The following is a 23,624-nucleotide window of genomic DNA, read 5'->3' as shown; positions in this document are numbered from 1 at the left end:
GTGTGTGGAGCTTGTGAAACCACCTCCTTCATTATCAGTTGGTTTTTCTTCAAATGACCTTGCCGCAGTGGTAACACCGGTTCCCATCATATTACTGAAGTTAAGCACTGTCAGGCTGGGCTAGTACTTGTGTGAATGACCATCCAGCCTGCTGAGCAAGTGAGGTGCAGCAATCTGCCCCTGTGAGGCAAACTGAGGAGCTATTTCATTGAGGAATAGAGGCTCTGGTCTCATAAACTGACATAAGGCCGGGAGAGCGGTGTGCTAACCACAGGCCACTCCATATCCAGTGATGCCTGTGGGCTGAGGATGACACAGCAACAGGTCGGTACTGTTGGGCCTTCATGGCCTGTTTGGGTGCGCGCGCACACACACACACACACACACACACACACACACACACACACACACACACACGGTCCCATATTGGTTTGATTCCTGTGAATGCTTTTGATAGGTGGGACTACACTAGGCATAGCCTTCACCTCAATAGGAATGGGAAGGGAAAACTGTCTGGGTTGATTGCAGAAAACTTATGGGGGGACACTGTCACAAGTGGTAAAATACCAGTGGTCACAGGTGTCAGAGTGATGCCTTTTTTAGGATAGGCAAGGGGGAAAGAAAACGAGTTTTAAGAGAGACTGGCAGACACACTCAGTTTGAAAAAACAGATGAACAGGTGTCAGATTTTAGCATACAGAAAGTAATCAGAAACTGCCAGTTCATCTTCGCCAAAGCAGTTATAATCCCATTAGTATGCAGTATCAGTTATCTTTATTACACCAGAACATTCCGGGATTCAGAAATAAAATGATGAAATGAATTCATCTAATGAAATTGACATAATATGCCTCTCTGAACATCAAGTGACCACTGGTATAGACATTTCAGGATTTAAGCTAGCTTCCTACTTCTGCAGAGTAGATATGGATGGAGGAGGAGTTGCCACATTTATTAAAAACTGCCATAAATTCAAGAACATTGACATTAATAAATTATGTTCAGAGCAGCATCTAGAAGCATGTGCAATAGAAGTAGAGTTCCATAACAGATCCTATATAATAGTAACTATTTACCAAGCACCTGCAGGAAATTATAATCTATTCATAAATAATCTAGAAGCTCTTTTGGGTTATTTAACAGGAAGAAACAAAGAAATTTTGATTGCTGGCCACTTTAATAAGATTTTCTAATGCAATCTTCTAGTAAACATTTACTGCAGTTAGTAATGTTGTCTTTCAATCTAACTCACACTGGAAACTTTCCAACTAGGATCACTATATCCTCGACAGCCATTGATAATGTTTTTAAAGACAAATCAAAGGAACAAAATCATATCATAAAACCTACAATAAATGGACTATCAGATCATGACATGCAGCTCCTTGTTTTAGATGTAAATTCTAAGCAGATTATCAAGACTGCTAAATCTGAGTATAGGAGAGTAATCAATCAACCAAAAATTGAGTGTTTTAGAAAAATGCTCAAAGACATGAACTGGAAAGATGTTTATAGTGACCATGACATGAATGAAAAATATAACACATTCATGAACAATGTCAGTACCATGTTTGAAAACTGTTTTCCTCTAAAAGTTACTCAAATTAATCAGAAGTCTATAATAAAACCATGGATTACACAAGGAATAAAGATTTCCTGTAAGACAGAAAGGAAAATGAATGTGTCGACCAAGAATAGCTCCAATGCTGATAATTTAGCTAAATACAAGGAGTACTGTAAAATATTAAAAAAAAAGTAATTCAGACATCTAAACAAATGCACTACGAGAAGAAGATTGCAATGTCAGGGAACAAAATAAAAACAATATGGGATATAGTGAAAGAGGAGACTGGTAGAACCAGAAAGGAACAGGAGCAAACAGCATTAAGGGTATATGACACATTAGTAACCGATGGGCATAATGTGGCAAATCTATTTAACAAGTACTTTATATCCATTACTGATAGAATGGAATTGGCAGGATCAGTAAATAATGCCCTTGAATATCTGAAACTAGCCTTTACAAATAGTTTCAGGTACATGAATATGTCACTCACTTCACCAAAAGAAATAACTTCCATAATAAAATCTCTAAAAACGAAGCATTCTAGTGGTTACAATGAAATATCATCAAAGTTAATTAAGGCATGTTCTTATGAGTTTGGTACAATTTTAAGTTACTTGTGTAACTAGTCAATTATAACTGGGACATTTCCTGACTGGCTAAAATATGCAGATGTTAAGGAACAAGACTTCTGGTCAGGTGACTACAGGGTTATAAACACAAAATCAAATAGGGGTAATGCAGGAGTAGGTTTAATAATGAATAGGAACATAGGAATGCGGGTAAGCTACTACAAACAGCATAGTGAACGCATTATTGTGGCCAAGATAGATACGAAGCCCACACCTACTACAGTAGTACACGTTTATATGCCAACTAGCTCTGCAGATGACGAAGAAATTGAAGAAATGTATGATGAAATAAAAGAAATTATTCAGATAGTGAAGGGAGATGAAAATTTAATAGTCGGGTGACTGGAATTCCAGTGTAGGAAAAGGGAGAGAAGGAAACATAGTAGGTGAATATGGATTGGGGCTAAGAAATGAAAGAGGAAGCCGCCTGGTAGAATTTTGCACAGAGCATAACTTAATCATAGCTAACACTTTGTTTAAGAATCATGAAAGAAGGTTGTATACATGGAAGAACCCTGGAGATACTAAAAGGTATCAGATTGATTATATAATGGTAAGACAGAGATTTAGGAACCAGGTTTTAAATTGTAAGACATTTCCAGGGGCAGATGTGGACTCTGACCACAATCTATTGGTTATGACCTGTAGATTAAAACTGAAGAAACTGCAAAAAGGTGGGAATTTAATGAGATGGGATCTGGATAAACTGAAAGAACCAGAGGTTGTACAGAGTTGCAGGGAGAGCATAAGGGAACAATTGACAGGAATGGGGGAAAGAAATACAGTAGAAGAAGAATGGGTAGCTTTGAGGGATGAAGTAGTGAAGGCAGCAGAGGATCAAGTAGGTAAAAAGACGAGGTCTAGTAGAAATACTTGGGTAACAGAAGAAATATTGAATTTAATTGATGAAAGGAGAAAGTATAAAAATGCAGTAAATGAAGCAGGCAAAAAGGAATACAAACGTCTCAAAAATGAGATCGACAGGAAGTGCAAAATGGCTAAGCAGGGATGGCTAGAGGACAAACGTAAGGATGTAGAGGCTTATCTCACTAGGGGTAAGATAGATACTGCCTACAGGAAAATTAAAGAGACCTTTGGAGATAAGAGAACGACTTATATGAATATCAAGAGCTCAGATGGAAACCCAGTTCTAAGCAAGGAAGGGAAAGCAGAAAGGTGGAAGGAGTATATAGAGGGTCTATACAAGGGCGATGTACTTGAGGACAATATTATGGAAATGGAAGAGGAAGTAGATGAAGATGAAATGGGAGATACGATACTGCGTGAAGAGTTTGACAGAGCACTGAAAGACCTGAGTCGAAACAAGGCCCCCGGAGTAGACAACATTCCATTGGAACTACTGACGGCCTTGGGAGAGCCAGTCTTGACAAAACTCTACCATCTGGTGAGCAAGATGTATGAAACAGGCGAAATACCCTCAGACTTCAAGAAGAATATAATAATTCCAATCCCAAAGAAAGCAGGTGTTGACAGATGTGAAAATTACCGAACCATCAGTTTAATAAGTCACAGCTGCAAAATACCAACACGAATTCTTTAGAGACGAATGGAAAAACTAATAGAAGCCAACCTCGGGGAAGATCAGTTTGGATTCCATAGAAACACTGGAACACGTGAGGCAATAATAACCTTACGACTTATCTTAGAAGAAAGATTAAGGAAAGGCAAACCTACGTTTCTAGCATTTGTAGACTTAGAGAAAGCTTTTGACAATGTTGACTGGAATACTCTCTTTCAAATTCTAAAGGTGGCAGGGGTAAAATACAGGGAGCGAAAGGCTATTTAGAATTTGTACAGAAACCAGAAAGCAGTTATAAGAGTCGAGGGACATGAAAGGGAAGCAGTGGTTGGGAAGGGAGTAAGACAGGGTTTTAGCCTCTCCCCGATGTTATTCAATCTGTATATTGAGCAAGCAGTAAAGGAAACAAAAGAAAAATTCGGAGTAGGTATTAAAATCCATGGAGAAGAAATAAAAACTTTGAGGTTCGCCGATGACATTGTAATTCTGTCAGAGACAGCAAAGGACTTGGAAGAGCAGTTGAATGGAATGGACAGTGTCTTAAAAGGAGGATATAAGATGAACATCAACAAAAGCAAAACGAGGATAATGGAATGTAGTCGAATTACGTCGGGTGATGCTGATGGAATTAGATTAGGAAATGAGACACTTCAAGTAGTAAAGGAGTTTTGCTATTTGGGGAGCAAAATAACTGATGATGGTCGAAGTAGAGAAGCTATAAAATGTAGACTGGCAATGGCAAGGAAAGCGTTTCTGAAGAAGAGAAATTTGTTAACATCGAGGATAGATTTAAGTGTCAGGAAGTCGTTTCTGAAAGTATTCGTATGGAGTGTAGCCATGTATGGAAATGAAACATGGACGATAAATAGTTTGGACGGGAAGAGAATAGAAGCTTTCGAAATGTGGTGCTACAGAAGAATGCTGAAGATTAGATGGATAGATCACATAACTAATGAGGAAGTACTGAATAGGATTGGGGACAAGAGAAGTTTGTGGCACAACTTGACCAGAAGACGGGATCGGTTGGTAGGACATGTTCTGAGGCATCAAGGGATCACCAATTTAGTATTGGAGGGCAGCGTGGAGGGTAAAAATCATAGAGGGAGACCAAGAGATGAATACACTAAGCAGATTCAGAAGGATGTAGGTTGCAGTAGGTACTGGGAGATGAAGAAGCTTGCACAGGATAGAGTAGCATGGAGAGCTGCATCAAACCAGTCTCAGGACTGAAGACCACAACAACAACAAAGCCTCTATTCAAGAAAGGGGATAAAGAGAGACCATCAAACTACAGACCGATTTCACTTTTGCCAGCATTCTCAAAATATTAGAAAAGGTAATGTATAGGCAGGTTCTCAACCATCTGACCACAAATAACATATTATCAAGAAGACAGTTTGGATTTCTGAAGGGTTCTGATATCAAGAAGGCTATTTACACCTACAGTGAAAATGTACTTCATTCATTAAATAACAAATTACAAGCAGCAGGTATTTTCTGTGATTTGTAAAAGCATTTGATTGTGTTAACCACAACATCCTTTTAAATAAATTAGAATTCTATGGTGTTATGGGCAGTGCTGCACAATAGTTCAAGTCATACCTCGCGAACAGAAAACAAAAGGTGTCAGTGCAAGGGACTAGTGAATTAAGTCATCACTCATATTAGAATGGGAAGAAATTACATGTGGTGTCCCACAAGGATCCATCTTAGGGCCATTGCTTTTTATGGTGTACATTAATGATCTCTCATCAGTTACACTGCCAGAAGCAGAGTTCGTTTTGTTTGCAGATGACACAAGTATTGCAATAAATAGTATGTCGAGTGTAGTTCTAGAAAGATCTGCTAATGATATTTTCATGGATATTAATAAATGGTTTAAAGCCAACTCGCTGACATTAAACTTTGAAAAGACACACTAAATGCAATGCAGAACCAGTAGGAGGTTTCCAACCAGCATATGCATAAAGTATGAAGAAGAGCAGATAGAAGAGGTTGACAGTCTTAAATTCCTGCGATTACAATTTGATAATAAATTCAGTTGGGAGGAGCACACCACAGAACTGCAGGAACGCCTTAACAAATCTGTATTTGCAATTCGAGTGTTAGCAGACACAGGCGACATAAAAATGAAAAAGTTTGCATACTTTGCCTACTTTCATTCCATAATGTCATATGGTATAATATTTTGGGGTAACTCTTCAAGTCAAACAAAAGTTTTCAGAGTCCAAAAGCGTGTAATACGTATTATTTGTGGAGTAAATTCAAGGACGTCCTGTAGAAACCTCTTCAAAGAACTGGGTATACTAACTACTGCCTCTCAGTGTATTTACTCCTTAATGAAATTTGTCCTAAATAATACCGGGTGATCAAAAAGTCAGTATAAATTTGAAAACTTAATAAATCACGGAATAATGTAGATAGAGAGCTAAAAATTGACATACATGCTTGGAATGATATGGGGTTTTATTAGAACAGAGAATGTAGATAGAGAGCTAAAAATTGACACACATGCTTGGAATGATATGGGGTTTTATTAGAACAAAAAAAGTCTGACAGATCTCTTGCGCGCGTCGTTTGGTGATGATCATGTGCTCAGCCGCCACTTCCGTCATGCTTGGCCTCCCAGATCCCCAGACCTCAGTCCGTGTGATTATTGGCTTTGGGGTTACCTGAAGTAGCAAGTGTATCGTGATCGACCGACATCTCTAGGGATGCTGAAAGACAACATCCGACGCCAATGCCTCACCATAACTCCGGACATGCTTTACAGTGCTGTTCACAGCATTATTCCTCGACTACAGCTATTGTTGAGGAATGATGGTGGACATATTGAGCATTTCCTCTAAAGAACATCATCTTTGCTTTGTCTTACTTTGTTATGCTAATTATTGCTATTCTGATCAGATGAAGCACTATCTGTCGGACATTTTTTGAACTTTTGTATTTTTTTTGTTCTAATAAAACCCCATGTCATTCCAAGTATGTCTGGCAATTTGTACCTCTCTATCTACACTATTCCGTGATTTATTCAGTTTTAAAATTTATACTGACTCTTTTTCCAACAAACAGCTCTGTTCATACATACAATACCATGATCAAAAATGATCTGCACAAGGACTTAAAAGCACTTACTTTAGTTCAAAAAGGGGTCCACTACTCAGGAACACTCATCTTCAATAATTTGCCAGCAAACATAAAAAATTTAGTTACAAATAAAGATCAGTTTAAAATGATCCTGAAAGACTTACTAGTGGCCAACTCCATTTATGAATTTTTTAATATAAGCAAATGATGTATTGTATATACTAATACTATTAGTATTGTTATTTCAGCTTTAAAAAAATGATGTATTGTATATACTCATACTATCAATATTGTTATTTCAGCTTTTTTTAAAAAAAAAAAAAAGAAAAAAAAGTTGACATGTTCCACATCCATGAGGATCTCCTAATCTAATCTTTGGAAAGACCACATCAAGGCAAATCCTCGAGACTTCTGGTTGTGGGGATATCTAAAACATTGTGTTTATCAGGGATGTATCTGGGCTCTTCCTGATCTGAAGAATGGCATATGATGACATATTTCTCTGATTATACTGTTCACCATGCCCTGTTACGGATGCAGCAAGCTGCTCAATTGAGAGACCGCATTGAACACATGTTGTAACTTGTGACCATATCCTAATAAACATGCCAGAACCACCATAACGATGTGTTTGATCATTCCTCCCCTTTTCCTGCATCCACACCACATTCTGACTGCTTACACAGCCATATTTTCACCTGGTGGCAGAAAGTGGAACTATTACTTTTTCAGCATAATCCATGAGCACACTGATTCATGAACTTACCTGCAATGTTTCAGCATCCTGCAATATGCACAGCCTGCACTGCAACACTTGGAACACCGTCAATGTACAAAAGAACAGGCAACATTTATGATTCAGTAGCCTTATATATACATGACATAAGAAAAATACAAACATCAGCCACAACTGAACATTTAAATAACTTCAATGGCGACAAGTGAAAATTTGTGCCAGACTAGGGTTCGAACCCTGATTTCCTGCTTTACATGAACGGTAGTCTTAACGTAGTCTTAACTGCTTTGGCTATCCTAGAATGCTTTCCATCCTGCCCAAATTCTCAACCTGTCACACACTAATATGTAGTGTCCACTGTCTGTTATCCTCACCGCTTGTGGCTTCACCCAAATCCTGCAAGAGTTAGGACATACTGTGCATCTGCACTGAAGTTATCATTATTGTCCAAAAGAACAGACACCACACATATAATAATATATAGGTTGTTCAAAAAAAGTTTCGACACTCTGAGGGGTGGTAGTACTCAACGAAACAAGAAAAATAATTCCAATAAACATGGGTCCATAAATGCATACTTTCTGTGATAAAGACATGTTTACAGGAGATGTTGACATGGCAGCCATTCATGACAATGTACCCCTCTGCCCTCCAGCGTACAGAATAACACACACCTTGAAGTATGCCCAGCTGTTGTTGTACCTGCTGGCACACATTGAAGATGTGACCTTGTAGTGTTTGCACATCAGTGACTGGTGTGGCACAGACCAATTCTATCATGTCCCCATAACCAAAATTCTAGGGGACTGAGGGCTGGGGAACAAGCAGGCCAAGGAGTCTAAAGCAGGAAATCCAGGTGCACATGAAGTTAATTTTTTTTTTATCAGCAATAACTGAGCAGACAGTATGACTAAGGTCAGAGAGAAGACAGTGAACAGCTGACATGGTAGGATGATGAAAGTAACATCGATCAGCCACTGGAGACTGCTCATTGAGTCACTACAAATTAAAATAGAGATGAGGCAAGCCAGGTTAATGAAATGTAGGGCTCTGTTAATGGCTGTCAGTTTTGTCATAGAAACATACAGGATACCAGCAATGAATTGGGATGAACCAACACCAAAAGGTCATAAGGTCTGTGTGTATGTCCTTAAAAATAGATCAGTCCTAATTAGGCAGTAATCAAGGAGGAGTGCATGGGATTAAACATGGAGTGCATTCCAAGAGAGGAGGGGGGAAGGGGAATTAGGATAGTAAAGTGCATTACAACTATTAAAACCACCCGAAGGCAAGCGTCAGGAGGGTCAACACCCACTGCACGAAAAAAAAGGAATTTGACAAGTCAGCTGATTAAGAAATTGTTATACGGTGATTACACAAATGAGCAAGAGTTGGTATTGTTGGAACTGAAGAGATAAGCTCTGAGCTTCAGTGAGGAGATTGTCTATAGTACTAGTCTGGAAAATGCCAATGGCCAGTCTTCCTCCACGATGATATACTTAGTCCGTTAATTTCCAAACCAAGGATATCGCTGGGCCATAAATCTGACAACAACAGTTCTGGTGGGGCGCTATTTGGGCCCCAGTATATATGGGCGAGAGAGTAGCATGATCCACATGCCAAGAGGTGTGGGCAAGGAAGCAGAGAGCTTTAAGCTTTCACATGCAGCTAGTCTTAAGATGAAAAATATGGAGCAGCCATGTCAGCTTTTTATCAAAGTGGAATCCCAAAATTTGGAATGCACCTGAATGTACATGTGCTACATATCCAAGCAGAGTTCTGGATCAGAATGAACTGTGGTACAATGACAGAAATGCATGATGCACATTTTAAAAAAAGAAAATTGGAAGTCATTAGAAATGGACCAAGCAGAGACCCTTCAGATGACTCCTGGTTGGTTCCTTGGAGCTTCAATTGAGCCATGGTTACAGATAAGGAACTGCAGCAAAAGCAAAAGCCATCAACATACAGTCTGCAGATAATCACGATCCCAACAGAAGTCCCTAGCCCAGTAATGGTGATGAAGGACAGTATAAGACCATGAAGGAGGAGACCTGGAACAGCTGCTGACCAATGGTGGCCCAGCACAGTACATGGCTTGAGTCACACCTAGGATGAAGAAGTAAAGATTTCCAAGGAAGAGACATAGCACATTCACCATTCCTTCTTATTGTGTTTTATTAGGCAGTGAACCTTTCCACAGAACAGCTTAAAAATAATGAGGGCAGTCTGTAAAGGATGTCACTTGAGAAAGTGCAGGGCCCTTTGATGATTCTGAACAGCTGTTGCAAAGTCTTTGGTCCACTATGGTACTGGTCAATGGTGAAGTGCCCATTAAAAGGGGGATAGCAGTTTCAGTGGCACAGGTGATTACATGGAAGATATCTTCTACAACCTCACTGATGTGATATGAGGCAGAATGGGAGAAAACTGACAGCAGAAGTATAAAACTTTCAGTTGATCATTTGAAGAGCCCAACAGGGTGATTGGACTGTTGGGGAGTGACAAGGAAGTGATAGGATCACCAGAAAGTAAATCATAGACTGTTCTATAGCAACCACTGTAGCGAATTCGTGAGAGAGAAGGGATCATAATGTCGATAGTCAAAAAAGTATCATCAATGGCACTAAAGCAGTTAGGAGTATCATCGTTGAGGAGAGACAGATCATGATTGGAAAGAAGTTGGACAGTCAGAAGGTCCCTACCATACAACAAGGTACTCCCTCCATATGGGGTAGAGCGAAATGAAATCCTCAAGTGGGAGGAAAAGGCAGAAAGCAGTTGGATTAAGGTGGTCATTTCAAGATAAGGAAGTTCCCTGCACGGGGGTTATTAAATGTTACAAACTGTGATAGTTGGGGTTGTCTACACTCGCACTGCTACTGCCTCCAATGTGGTAAGAAGGGAAATCCTCTCACTAACAACACTTGGGTGAACCAATGTACAGACCACTCCCGATGCTCTCTCAGGACCAACACAGTTCCAACAGAATGTATGGTAACCTTGAAGCATTGGAGAATGGTCATTAGTGTAATGCATTCCTTGGAGAGCAACACAGATTGTAGAGTAGGACATTTGTCATTGAAATTCTGGCAGTTGACAGTTATACCCACTTCATTTCCACTGAATTGTCATGTTAAAGGTAACTTGGTTAGGTGTGAAGGGGCCAAGAGGACAGGTCACACCACAGGATCACTGCATGTCACCTGTGGGGATGGATAAAAACAACAAATATAAGTTTGGAGTTACATAGCACAGCAGCCTTCTCATGAGATTTCTTTTTTTTCTCTCTCTCTCTCTTTAAGTACTTTAGTGGGTCAAGACTCTTGTGTGGGCTTATCTGCTGCAGGGGAAACAACTGAAATCGAGTGGGGCCACTCTGGGACCTGTAATCCGTGGCTCCCTCTGTCACTAGCTGGTGTCAAGTACATGGCCTGTGATTTCTTGGGAGAGGGTATGCCACAGGATAGTGCTACTTCTCCAGCCAGATGCAGGGAGCTGAGGTCCCTGAAGATAGTGCTACAGGCACCACAAGGGGGAACGACCTATCTCCCCCATACACAAATTTACATGTGCAGCTGCCAAAGGTTGATGTTACGGGAACAGAAGGAGTAAGTACTCAAGGTACTGCCAATGACCTGGCTACAGTAGTGGCAAAATATCATACAGTTTGGGTATGATATGAGCGATCATACTCTTCCTGACTTTCAAAATATGAGAGGCTATTGGAGACATAAAGCTCCTGGGTTTTACATAGCTTAATTAGGGAGCACACTTTGAGGATTGGGGAGGGTGATTGGCTCTGCAATTGACACAGAAATGTGGTTGCTCACATGGTGAGTTTTCATCAACTACAGCTTCTACAAACTGGATTGCTCGTACCATGGCAAGACATATGACTGAAACATTGGTATCTAAAGTACCAAAAGGGGGGGAGGGGGTGGGGTTGGATGTATGCTTCACATCACAACTGCTGACAATGATTCCGACTTTCTAAGGAACGCGTCCCACTCAAAAGTAAGGACAAATGCTCTGTGTCAACCTTGTTGGCTGGCAGGCCTCTATGTGCACAACATGCAAAGTGGATCCCCCACTTTTCCAAGTTTTTATGCAATTCCTTATCCATCTGCAGAGTTAAGTCACGGTGAATAATTAAACCCTGCACCATGTTTGGGCTCTTATGGGATGTTACAATTCATAGGTACATCAATTCTTTTATGAGAGAATAATGCTGAGGATTGAGCAGGACTCGCCATTTTAATTAATACGGAAGCTTTCCATAATTTACAGAGGGATTTCTCCAAATACATTCTTATACTCTCCACAAAGAACACTGACTTAGTAGGCAGAAAGGACCCACCATCCATTCAGAAACAAACTAGGAACAGAGAGGAATCAGTTTCTGCAGTTTGATTAGCTTTCATCCCTTGGTGTGGCAATGACAGCTCTTCCAATGGGTGCCACCTAGTCAGAGGAGTGGCCGTCTGGCTTTATGGACATGGTGGGCAATACAACTGTTACAGCTGCTGCAGAAGAACAACAATATAAACACCTACATAACTGAAACTTCCTGCCAGATTAAAACCTCAGGACCTTTGCCTTTCGCAGGCAAGTTCTTCTGTGAAGTTTGCAAGGTAGGAGATGAGGTACTGGCAGGATTGAGGCTGTGAGGACGGGTCATGAGTCATGCTTGGGTAGCTCAGTCGGTACAGCATTTGCCCACGAAAGGAAAAGGTCCCGAGTTCGAGTCTCAGTCCGATACACAATTTTAATCTGCCAGGGAGTTTCATATCAGCACACACCCAGCTGCTGAGTGAAAACCTCATTCTACCTACATAATTATTCCATTCATTTTCTAATTCAGATTCAAATTAATGAAGTATAAGAGTAAATTGTAAGACATAATTGCCAGTCAGCACTTCTCCCTCAGGAGGTGAAATGATTAATGCTGTCAACAGACATTTGTTAAAGTAAAAGTGACAGCACAATCCTAGCATTTGATACTGTTAGTTGCTTCCTCAGAAAGGGATGGATTAGGCAGATTTTAAAAAGGAAGGTCAGGTTAGTCAGACCACAAGATGAGAGGGATTCACATGTAGTTCTTTCTTTTTTAACCTTTCCCAACCTATCCCTCTCTTCTCTCTGAGGAAGGAACTAGCAGTTGTGAAAGTCAGGATTGTGTCATCACTTTTACATGCGTCTATCAACAGTACGAAACATTTCGCCTCCTGAATTACCAGCCAGCAATTCTGTTCAAAAATGTGTGTGAAATCTTATGGGACTTAACTGCTAAGGTCATCAGTTCCTAAGCTTACACACTACTTAACCTAAATCATCCTAAGGACAAACACACACACCCATGCCCGAGGGAGGACTCGAACCTCCGCCGAAACCAGCCGCACAGTCCATGACTGCAGCGCCTTAGACTGCTCGGCTAATCCCGCGCAGCAGCAATTCCGTCTCATAATTTTATAGTTTTCTTAACTCATGTGTAACAATAAGCTTTTTTCATTGTTTCTCTTTTGTAGGATACAAGCTTCCAAATGCCCAGCATTTACTGTAGGTGACCGACTCTCAGGTTGCGAACTTACGGCGTATGGCTGAGGGGAAGCAGCAGGACTGGCTGACGGGCTGGACATGCGGCGCTGTTGGCTGCAGATGTCATGCAGGAGTTGCAACTCATAAGGGGTTGAAGGTGTCAACTGGCGAACCATATCTGCAACAATTACTAGTGTCAAACAGCATAAGATTTCTTAAGGAAACAGAGAAATGTCAACAAAAGACAAACACAAAAATATGGCACATACTTTTCCAAATCGAACATATCACAATGGAAAGATGCACCATATAAATTTTAAGAAGTAAAAATAAGGACATTGCACCATAAAATAATGATTGTTTGGTATTAAGTTCTTCAGTTACAAGTTTATTGAGGTTCTTTATAAAATAATAACACAATAATGAGATAAAATGTCTAAAATGTGTGCATTACAAGTACAAAAACCTCCTCAGTGTCATAAGGGCCAAGACACACAGAGTAGAATTAGCTGTAAGTTTACTTGGAGACATGTGTGACAGCTCCCCAAGCAGGCACTGCTAACTTCTGAGCTGTAGGCTACAAGAAGTCCTCGCATGGGATAGGTCTAACATTGCAAAGCACACCAGGCATGGTGCCAGTCGAGGCTGCTGCATGGTCTGAAAATTAACTGCTGTATCTCATGAAACACAGTTCCTCATTGTGATTTACAATCACAGAACTCTCCAGTAGCAGCTACCAGCTGCATCTGGCACACTCAACACACAATTTGTTCACAAATATGGGTGCATGTAAAACAGTTGTGTTAACTCTGTCAGTGATCATCAAAACAAAGCGTAGGAGTTCACGAAGAAGATTCTGAACCTTTTGATAGTGTGATCACTGAATTGCTCTTAGAGAAACAGTACAAATAATAAATAACAATCTGTGATACATACTAGTACAGGTTATTCATTAACTCAATTGAATCTTCATCACATCTTCGGTTTTAAATTGAATACAGTTAAAGTATATTGACCAATGTCAGTTTGTGCATGCATAACACCCATAATCTCGATGTGGTATTAGCTCCCATCACTCTGATGTAATGTAATTCCTCACACAGGATTGAAGACTGAGATTAGTTTTGTAATTTTGTTTGAATGAATGAGAATATTTTTTTGAAGCTATTCACCAGTATTGAAAAAGATAGATACCAGCAAGATACAAACATGAGGCCATCCATAAAACTGAGAAATAAGTGTATATCATATAACAGAAACTCCTGGCTGGAATGTCAACAATGTAAGAAAAAGATAGCTTGCTAGTTACTGTAAATATGACATGTTTAGTTGCAGATGAATACAAGTAAAAGACACTTACACGAAAGCTTTCTGCCACAGCCTTTGTCAGAAAATGAAAGAGAAACACACAACATTCATTCACACAAGCATGCAAACCTCACACACAATGACTGCATGCACCAGAATGGCATTCTGGATCAAGGTGCCGGAGTTGATGGTTACCACCAAATATGGAGTTCAACTCCATATCACTTAATACAATATGGCTTCCGCGAAGTTCTTAAAATTGATGTCACATCTCACTGGCCATGTTTCTCTCCAAGAGGCAAAAATATGACTTGGCAGATTCTTCCTTTCACATTTTCCAATGTAGTGGCACATGAAATTCCTTGCTGTGACATCACAAATTCTCTAACAGTTTCTTGGTTTCTTGTCCACAAATACTTTCACGTCCCATGAGAGAACCTCGCATGTTTTTGAGTGATAATACTCTGGTGCTATTTTCCCTGTGAGATTCTTACTGTTCTAATGTATAAATAAAGTGAAGAGCAGTTCTAATATACTCAGAGAACACAGTTATTACATTAAATATATTCATCTGAAACAGATATTTTGCCAACAAATAGCTTGCTGCACTCCCTACACTGTGTGACACTGGACTAGCCATTCGCACTGCCTGTTAGCCAACAGTCATGTATGCTTAGATAAGGTCAAAAAACTGTAGTCCAGGGTGGAATAGGTAAGAGTCAGACACAATACAGAATTTGAAACCTTGTACAACTTTCACTTCATTGTTGCTATAAAATATGTTCTGGTAAATGTGCTTTCACTAAAGAAGGAACTCATGTCTGAACCACAGTGTTCAATATGGATGTGGGTTAAAATTACTCATCATCATCTCTGTGGCCTCCCCCTCCCCCATGAACCATGGGCCTTGCCATTGGTGGGGAGGCTTGTGTGCCTCAGCGATACAGAGAGCCATACTGTAGGTGCAAACACTATGGAGGGGTATCTGTTGACAGGCCAGACAAATGTGTGGTTCCTGTAGAGAGGCAGCAGCCTTTTTAGTAGTTGCAGGGGAACAGTTTGGATGATTGACTGAACTGGCCTTGTAACATCAACCAAAACTGCTTTGCCGTGCTGGTACTGAGAACGGCTGAAAGCTATGAGAAACTACAGCTGTAATTTTTCCCCAAGAACATGCAGCTCTACTGTATGGTTAAATGATGGTGGCATCCTCTTTGGTAAAATATTCCAGAGTTAAAATAGCCCCCATTGAGGTCTCCAGGTGGTGACTACTCAGGAGGATGTCATTATCAAGAGAAACAAAACTGGCATTCTATGGATTGGAGTGTGGAATGTCAGATCCCTTAATCGGGCAGGTAGGCTAGAAAATTTGGAAAGGGAAATGGGTAAGTTAAAGTTAGATATAGTGGTAATTAGTGAAGTTTGGTAGCAGGAGGAACAGGAATTCTGGATAGATGAATACAGAGTTATAAATACAAAATCATCTATGGATAACGTAGGAGTAGCTTTAATAACGAATAAAAAAATAGGAATGCGAATAAGCTACTACGAACAGCATAGTGAATGCATTATTGTAGCCAAGATAGACACAAAGTCCACACCCACCACAATAGTATAAGTTTGTATGCCAACTAGCTCTGCAGCTGATGAAGAGTTTGAAGAAATGAATGATGAGATAAAATACATTATTTGGGTAATCAAAGGAGATGAAAATTTAAAAGTCATGGGAGACTGGAATTTGGTAGTAGGAAAAGGAAGAGAAGAAAAAAATAGCAGATGAATATGGGCTGGGGGAAAGGAATTAAAAGAGGAAACCGCCTGGTAGAATTTTGTACAGAGCATAATTTAACCATGGCTAATACTTACTTGGTTTAAGAATCATGAAAGAAGATGGTATACACGGAAGAGATGTGGGGCACCAGAAGGTTTCAAAATGATTATATAATGGTTAGACAGAGATTCAGGAACCAGGTTTTAAATTGTAAGACATTTCCAGGGGCAGATGTGGACTTTGACCACAATTTATTGGTTATGAAGTGTATATTAAAACTGAAGAAGCTGCAAAAAGGTAGGAATTTAGGTAGATGGGACCTGGATAAACTGAAAGAAACAGAAGTTGTAGAGAATTTCAGAGGGAGCATTAGGGACAACTGACAAGAGCAGGGAAAACGAACACAGTAGTAGGAGTATGGGTACCTTTGAGAGATGAAATACTGAAGGCACAAGGGTATCAAGCAGGTAAAACGGCAAGGGTTATTGGAAATCCTTGGGTAACACAAGATATATTGAATTTAATTGATGAAAGGAGGCAATATAAAAAATCAGTAAATGAAGCAGGCAATGGGAATACAAACGCCTCAAAAATGAGACCACCAGTAAGTGCAAAATAGCTGAGCAGGAATGCCTAGAGGACAAATGTAAGGATGTAGAAGCATATATCACTAGGGGGTAAGATAGATGCCACTTACAGGAAAATTAAAGAGACCTTTGAAGAAAAGAGAACTGCCAGCATGAATATCAAGAGCTCAGATGGAAAACCAGTACTATACTTGAGAACAATATTATGGAAATAGAACAGTATAAAGATGAAGATGAGATGGGAGATACGATACTGCGCGAAGAATTTGACAGAGCACTGAAAGACCTAAATCAAAATGGCTCCGGGAATAGACAACATTCCATTAGAACTACTGATAGCCTAGGGAGAGCCAACCATGACAAAACTCTTCCATCTGGTGATCAAGATGTATGCAACAGGTGAAATACCCTCAGACCTCAAGAAGAATATAATAATACCAATTCCAAAGACAGCTGATACCGACAGATGTGAAAATTACCAAATTATCAGTTTAATAAGTCAAGGTTGCAAAATACTGACATGAATTCTTTACAGAGAAATGGAAAATCTGGTAGAAGCTGAGCTCAGGGAAGATCAGTTTGGATTCTGAAGAAATATAGGAACATGCGAGGCAATACTAATCCTCTTTCAAATTCTAAAGGTGGCAGGGGTAAAACACAGGGAGCAAAAGGCTATTTACAATTTGCACAGAAACCAGATGGCAGTTATAATAGTTGAGGAGCAGGAAAAGGGAAGCAATAACTGAGAGGAGAGTGAGACAGGGTTGTAGGCTATTCCCGACATTATTCAACCTGTATATTGAGCAAGCAGTAAAGGAAACAAAAGAAAAAATTGGAGTAGGAATTAAAGTCCAGAGAGCAGAAATAAAAACTTTGAGATTTGCTAATCACATTGTAATTCTGTCAGAGACAGCAAAGGATTTGGAGTAGCAGTTGAAAATTATGGACAGTATCTTGAAAGGAGGATATAAGATGAGCATCAACAAAAGCAAAATGAAGATAATGGAATGTAGTCAAATTAAATCAGGTGATACTGAGGGAATTAGATTAGGAATTGAGATGCTTAAAGCTATTTGAGCAGCAAAATAACTGATGATGGCCAAAGAAGAGAGGATATAAAATGTTGACTGACCATGCCAAGAAAAGCTTTTCTGAAGAAGAGAAATTTGTTAACATAGAGTATAAGTGTAAGGAAGTCTTTTCTGAAGGTATTTGTATGGAGAGTAGCCATGTATGGAAGTGGAACATGGATGATAAACAGTTTAGACAAGAAGAGAACAGAAGGTTTTGAAATGTGGTGCTACAGAAGAATGCTGAAGATTTGGTGGGTAGATCATGTAGCAAATGAGGACGTACTGAATAGAATTGGGGAGAAGAGGAATTTGTGACTTGACTTGACTAGAAGCGGGCACCATTCGGTAGAAGACACACTGCGGCATCAATTGATCATCAATTTAGAATCCAAGAGAAGTGGGGATGTAAAAACCATAGAGGGAGACCAAGAGATGAATACAGTAAGCAGATTCAGAAAGATGTAGGTTGCAGTAAATACTCGGAGAGGAAGAGGCTTGCACAGGATAGAGTAGCATGGAGAGCTGCTCAAACCAGTCTCTGAACTGAAGACCACAACAACAAACATTCTTTGTGGCCGCAGAATGAATCCCACAGCTAGTGTAACTCCATGTGTCTGGACACACGTGTGTGTCCACTCTAGGGCACAAACGAAGTAAAAATTAATAATCAAGCAATCTGACTACGTATTTGTGACCCTATGATAATCAAAACCCCACCACAGTATTCATTTTTTCGTTATCAGTTTTCCTTTGAGTTCTTTTAATTTTCAATGCAGTTAAACCCATTAACAAAAATTCCAATACAAAATGTGATACTACTATTATTACTCGTAAAGTAACGAGCTTCGCCTGTGGTCATTTTGAGAGAAGTTGATAATTGACTCAAAATGGCAACAACTGTTAATAATACTTCAAGTTTTAAATGGTCTCTTCTTCTTCTTCTTCTTCTTCTTCTTCTTCTTCCTCATGGAGGTGTAGGAATATTTTGAGGACTGCCTTTCCGATGATTAGGACTGAGCCACAATGCTCAATCTCTGACTGACAGTGAAAGATGATGTCACTATCCTATGTCATGGCAGGTAGGCTACAACCACTCACCCTCCACATAGTTGGCAAGGAACCTGTTTTTTGTGGGTTGGAAGTTTACTGCAGGATGACAACCCTTAAAAGGTTGCAGTGCTACTATCTCCAGCTCATTCAGTTTCGATATGGAGAACTTCACCTCCATTGCAGATGCACTTCGCTATAGGCTCTTGCCACCATAACAGTTTATCACATCAAACAGAACATAATAACGTCGTTTGTTTAGCCATGTTGAATATTTCATGGTTCAGTACTCTCTCTCTCTCTCTCTCTATCTATCCCCCCGCCCCTCCCGTTCTCTCTCTCCAGCTTAATCAAATTCCCTCAAACATTTTCCAACTATAACAGTACTTGTGGTAGCATAGTCCAAGCAACTTTTTCTGAGGCTGTACGATTTCTGTGCACTTTAGCTAAGGTCCCTATACACATTCTCTGTGCCGTTTAATATTGCTTAACATAAGTGGAGGCTGCTTTCAGCTGAATATTGTGTACCTCTAATTTAAGAATACATAAATTTTGTAATTTTAAGTCTGCTCTCTCTCTCTCTCTCTCTCTCTCTCTCTCTCTCTCTGTGTGTGTGTGTGTGTGTGTGTGTGTGTGTGTGTGTGTGTGTGTGTGACCTGCACCTCCCTCCATCTCCAAACTGATCAGGAATCCCCAAGCAGAGAAGCTGCCGATGGCTTACATGGCCACAGACTGAATAGGTAATCAATTCTGAAATCCTAGCGGCCTCAGTCAAGTGGGAAAAAATCCTTTTGTATTAGCCTCCTGAGGTGGCAGTGCTTTTAACAGTCAATGGGGGGAGACTGCACATCAAGTCACTGGTTTCGCAGTATCTAGCCTTTGTCACTGAAGCCCAGTCACTTGTTTTGCATGATCACATGAGATGAGAGAATACGATCATATAATAGGAAGGCATACTGTGTCTCGGTTTGTCTTGTGCAGGCATCCTTTGCTCCAGCACCTGCAGTCTCTTTTTTTCCCCAAATTATTATCTGCATTGACACTCAGCAAAATGGTAGTTCTGTCCCCTCCTACCATCATAGGTGAAATAGGATCCCCCCTCCTCCCTTCCTCTGCCTTCCACAGATTTGGAGTACATAAGGAATTCATCATCCTCAAGGTAGTGTGTAATTCTTCTGCATTGAACAATGAGAATTCATAATGTAAGGGGATCTTGAAAGCATACTCATAGCGCACCTCAAAGAAGCTAGGGAGCCCCCTTTCTTATACCCAGAATAATAAATTACACTGTAGCTATGGCCACGAGCAACCCATGACAGAGAAGAAAGTGGGGTGAGACACAAGATAGGGATCTCAGAGATGCATAATCATGAGTGTCTTTCAAGCTGCTAACTACTTTGTCACAGAGTGAGAATAAAATGATGACAATTTTAAACATGGCTGTTACTCAGTAACAGTATACTAATTTCAACATACGATTATACAGCCAACTGGTTGCAAATAAACTTTTAGGTACATTGACCTAGGTTTCTAAACCTACTAAGGATATCTTCATCAGAATGAAATTTTGATAAATTGTAAAATAACATTGCTAAAAAGCAGTCGTTAAAATTTACAGCAGCTACGTTAAAGTCAAAAGTGAAATAAAATGTTCCAGCCCAGTTATTTGCAACTGTTTGGCTGTATAGTCCAATGTTGAAAAAAGATAAATTTGGAAGGCTTAACAATGCACAAGTTTAATATTTTATCCATCTTCAGCAACTGTATCTGTATGTATTAAAATAATCAGTAACCAGTAACACAAAATAAATTTTATTTCCTTTACTGGTTTCAGGTACCTAGTGCCTACTTCAGAAAGTTATAACTATCGCAAGTAATGCAACAGTTACAACATTCTGAAGAAGGATACTAGGTTAAGGTAATAAAATAGGAAATAGGTAGGTTTCCTAAAAGCAAATATAATCTTCAGAATGCCTAGACATCTTAGTGTGATTATCTGTTCCCATGACAGCATTCTCAAACAACTAATTACACCTTTAATTGTATAGCTCAGTTATAGTTTCTGCACTTCCAAAGGGAATTGGCATAAACTTTTAATTAATTCCAAATGCTGTTTTTATATACCTTCTAACGTTAAATACTAAATTTGTTTTTTATTGTATTTTATCTGAAAGAATGTGTTGTTTGGAAAAAAACATTTGTTTTTTCATGAAACTCATAAATTACAAATTAGTACTAGTTACTCGAACAGTGGAAAGCCCAGGTTACAGTATTCCAAAGAGGATAGATTGTTAATCAGTGTAAAAACGACACGCTGAGTTTCAGACCGCTATCTCCAGCTGCTCTGGCCAGAATGCAGCTGCATCAAATGAAAGCAACAATTGAGAGTGAGGCAGGGAAGGAGGCGGCATACCATGTTAGGGGGAGGGGGGAGGAGGTGGGTAGGGAAGTGAGCGCTGTCTCGCAGAGTGTGCAGGGACCAGATGATGTCTAGACAAGGCTCCCAGGGGCAGCATCCGAAGCAGCAGGAGAGGGAGGTGTGGAGGAGAGGGTGGGGGGTGAACAGGTGGTGGAAAAGAAATGGAGATGAACAGAGAGGACAAGAGACCAGTGGGTGCATTGGCAGAGAGTGGTCTTTCCCCTTCTCTGCTCCTCTCCTTTTCCACTCCCTGTTGCCCTCACCCATCCTTTCCCCACAGCTTCCTGATGCTATAACTGGCAACCTAGTCTTGCATGCTTCACCAGGCAGCACTCACTCCCCCCGCCCCTGCCCCCCCTGTACCCTCCCTCCTATTTCTCCGTCCTACTATGGATTGTTGTCCCTTCAATGAGTTTCAGTTTCAGCCTGGCCTGAGAAGCTACAGATAGTGGTCATGTGTGCATGATATGTGCTTGCTTGTGTGAATGTGTGTGTGCTTTCTTTCTGAAGAAGGTTTTGGCCAGAAGTTCAATGTGAAACAGTCTTCTCACTGCGCCTGACTGCAACTCAACATAGCATCTTTACAGTGAGTAGCAATCTATCCTTTTCATAATATTACTGTAGTAGTTATTCTGTTACTAATTACCAAGCAGTGTCCACTGTTTATATAGTTATTTTTTGCAAATGTCAACATTTTGTACATTCTAGCCTTCAATGACTGACGGATTTTTTGTAGTACCACACACCTCCTCCTTTAAAGTGAAGCCATTGCTGTGGCACTAACCTGAAATCTCTCAATATCAGCCAAAAAATGTACAGTTTTCTCAATAAAGGAGTAAAGAACACCATAAATTACGTACACTGCAGAGGAATGTTTTGCAGCAATCAGTTACTATTTAGGTTTTCTATTTAATTTTATTACTCCCTCATGTAATCTGGGACACAGTTATCTGTTTTCCAGTAAATGTAAAATAACTCTGGAATTTTGTATATACCGGGATGATGAGTAACTACGCCCTTAGTACTGAACAGTAATATCATCTCTATCTGGTGGTAATACCAATATTTAGCACAAATTCAAAAGTATGATGATTATTTTTATCATATTTTGCAAACTACTTAATTATTTTTATTAATTTGTTGTTATGAACATGTTAGGCAAAATCTAGATTCTAATTCAGGTCATTTTACATCCAATTTATTCTAAATTGCAGTAGTTTAGTAATATAGATGATTTAAATGACATTGAATGTTTATTTTTCTTCTGGTGATGGGATCTTTCCAGTTACTTTCACCTTTGTGTACATACTATCTCCAAGGTCTGTCAGACCAGATTGTTTTTGCGATATCGCCCACTACCCAGTTGGCTGCATTTTCACAAAGAGTGCTGCCAGTTATGCCACCATGTTTCCTACAGCCACCACTGTGGCACGAGGACACTGCTACAAACGACTGCACTGCTGCCAATGAGATGCAAGGATCCCCTCTCTGGAGCTTCAGTGGCAAGTGTATTTAAGTTCGAGTATCTATGCACCAACTCCATTTTGTGTGTTTGCCAGTTGAATCACATTTACAGACTTTCATAGTGGTCAATGCTACAGATTTATATACTTAAAAAAACTGCCATTCTTCAATACAACGTCTATTTAAAAGATGTCAAGTCCTGGGCACTATTTTTAAATGTGTAAATGTTATTCAAGTGGCAAACACACAAAATGGGGTCAGTGGAAAGTGCAGCCAACCAGATGGTGGACAATACCGCTGTTTTGTCATCTCAAAAGTCTCCTGCTGATCGCACACATTATCCAGCAAATGAATTTATTGTGCAGAATACTGAGTCACTCCATTCTTCTGATTTAATAGCAATCTCTGAGAAACTAACATTTTTTTTTTTTTACTTTTCTTCCATTTTCCATTATCTGTCTCATGTTCCAGTATTCTCTCTCTTTCACCTTCACAGAATGATGATTCCCTCGTAGTGAACCAAGCACAAGGATGACTTCCTATGCCAGTTGGTTATAATTAAAGTGCAGCTACTCATGTTGGCTGTAATTATCGTATGGCAGTTGAACTTGGTAGATATGCTAATGTGTCAACGCTCGAAAACAGATTATTTCCAGTTGTGGCCACCAGGTGCAAGTCTGGCACTGTACACTGTTTGTACGACATCCACACAGCTTTTGACTAGCCATAACATAATTAAACAATATAGGTATTGAGAAGCGACACAATGCAGTGTTAGTGAATGGCAGCAATTACAGTACTGCATTAAATGTAAATGTCGTGTGACTAGGGCCTCCCATCAGGTAGACTGTTCACTGG

The 23,624-nt window shown here is 39.9% G+C and overlaps 1 protein-coding gene across 1 annotated transcript in view; it reads right to left on the bottom strand.

Annotated features, from left to right (window-relative positions):
- LOC126262358 (interleukin-1 receptor-associated kinase 1-like) overlaps window positions 1–23,624 on the bottom strand; it is a 193,902-nt gene that overhangs the window by 30,857 nt on the left and 139,421 nt on the right. Inside the window, exon 11 of the mRNA XM_049958943.1 lies at window positions 13,151–13,275. Coding sequence (XP_049814900.1) covers window positions 13,151–13,275 — 125 coding nt within the window. The remainder of the gene's footprint in view (window positions 1–13,150; window positions 13,276–23,624) is intronic.

This window comes from Schistocerca nitens, chromosome 6 (genome assembly GCF_023898315.1).
Source record: "Schistocerca nitens isolate TAMUIC-IGC-003100 chromosome 6, iqSchNite1.1, whole genome shotgun sequence".
In the NCBI taxonomy this organism is placed as follows: Eukaryota; Metazoa; Arthropoda; class Insecta; order Orthoptera; family Acrididae; genus Schistocerca; species Schistocerca nitens.
The sequence above is the reverse complement of the archived record's forward strand: the minus strand, read 5'-3'. Positions and strand labels throughout refer to the sequence as shown.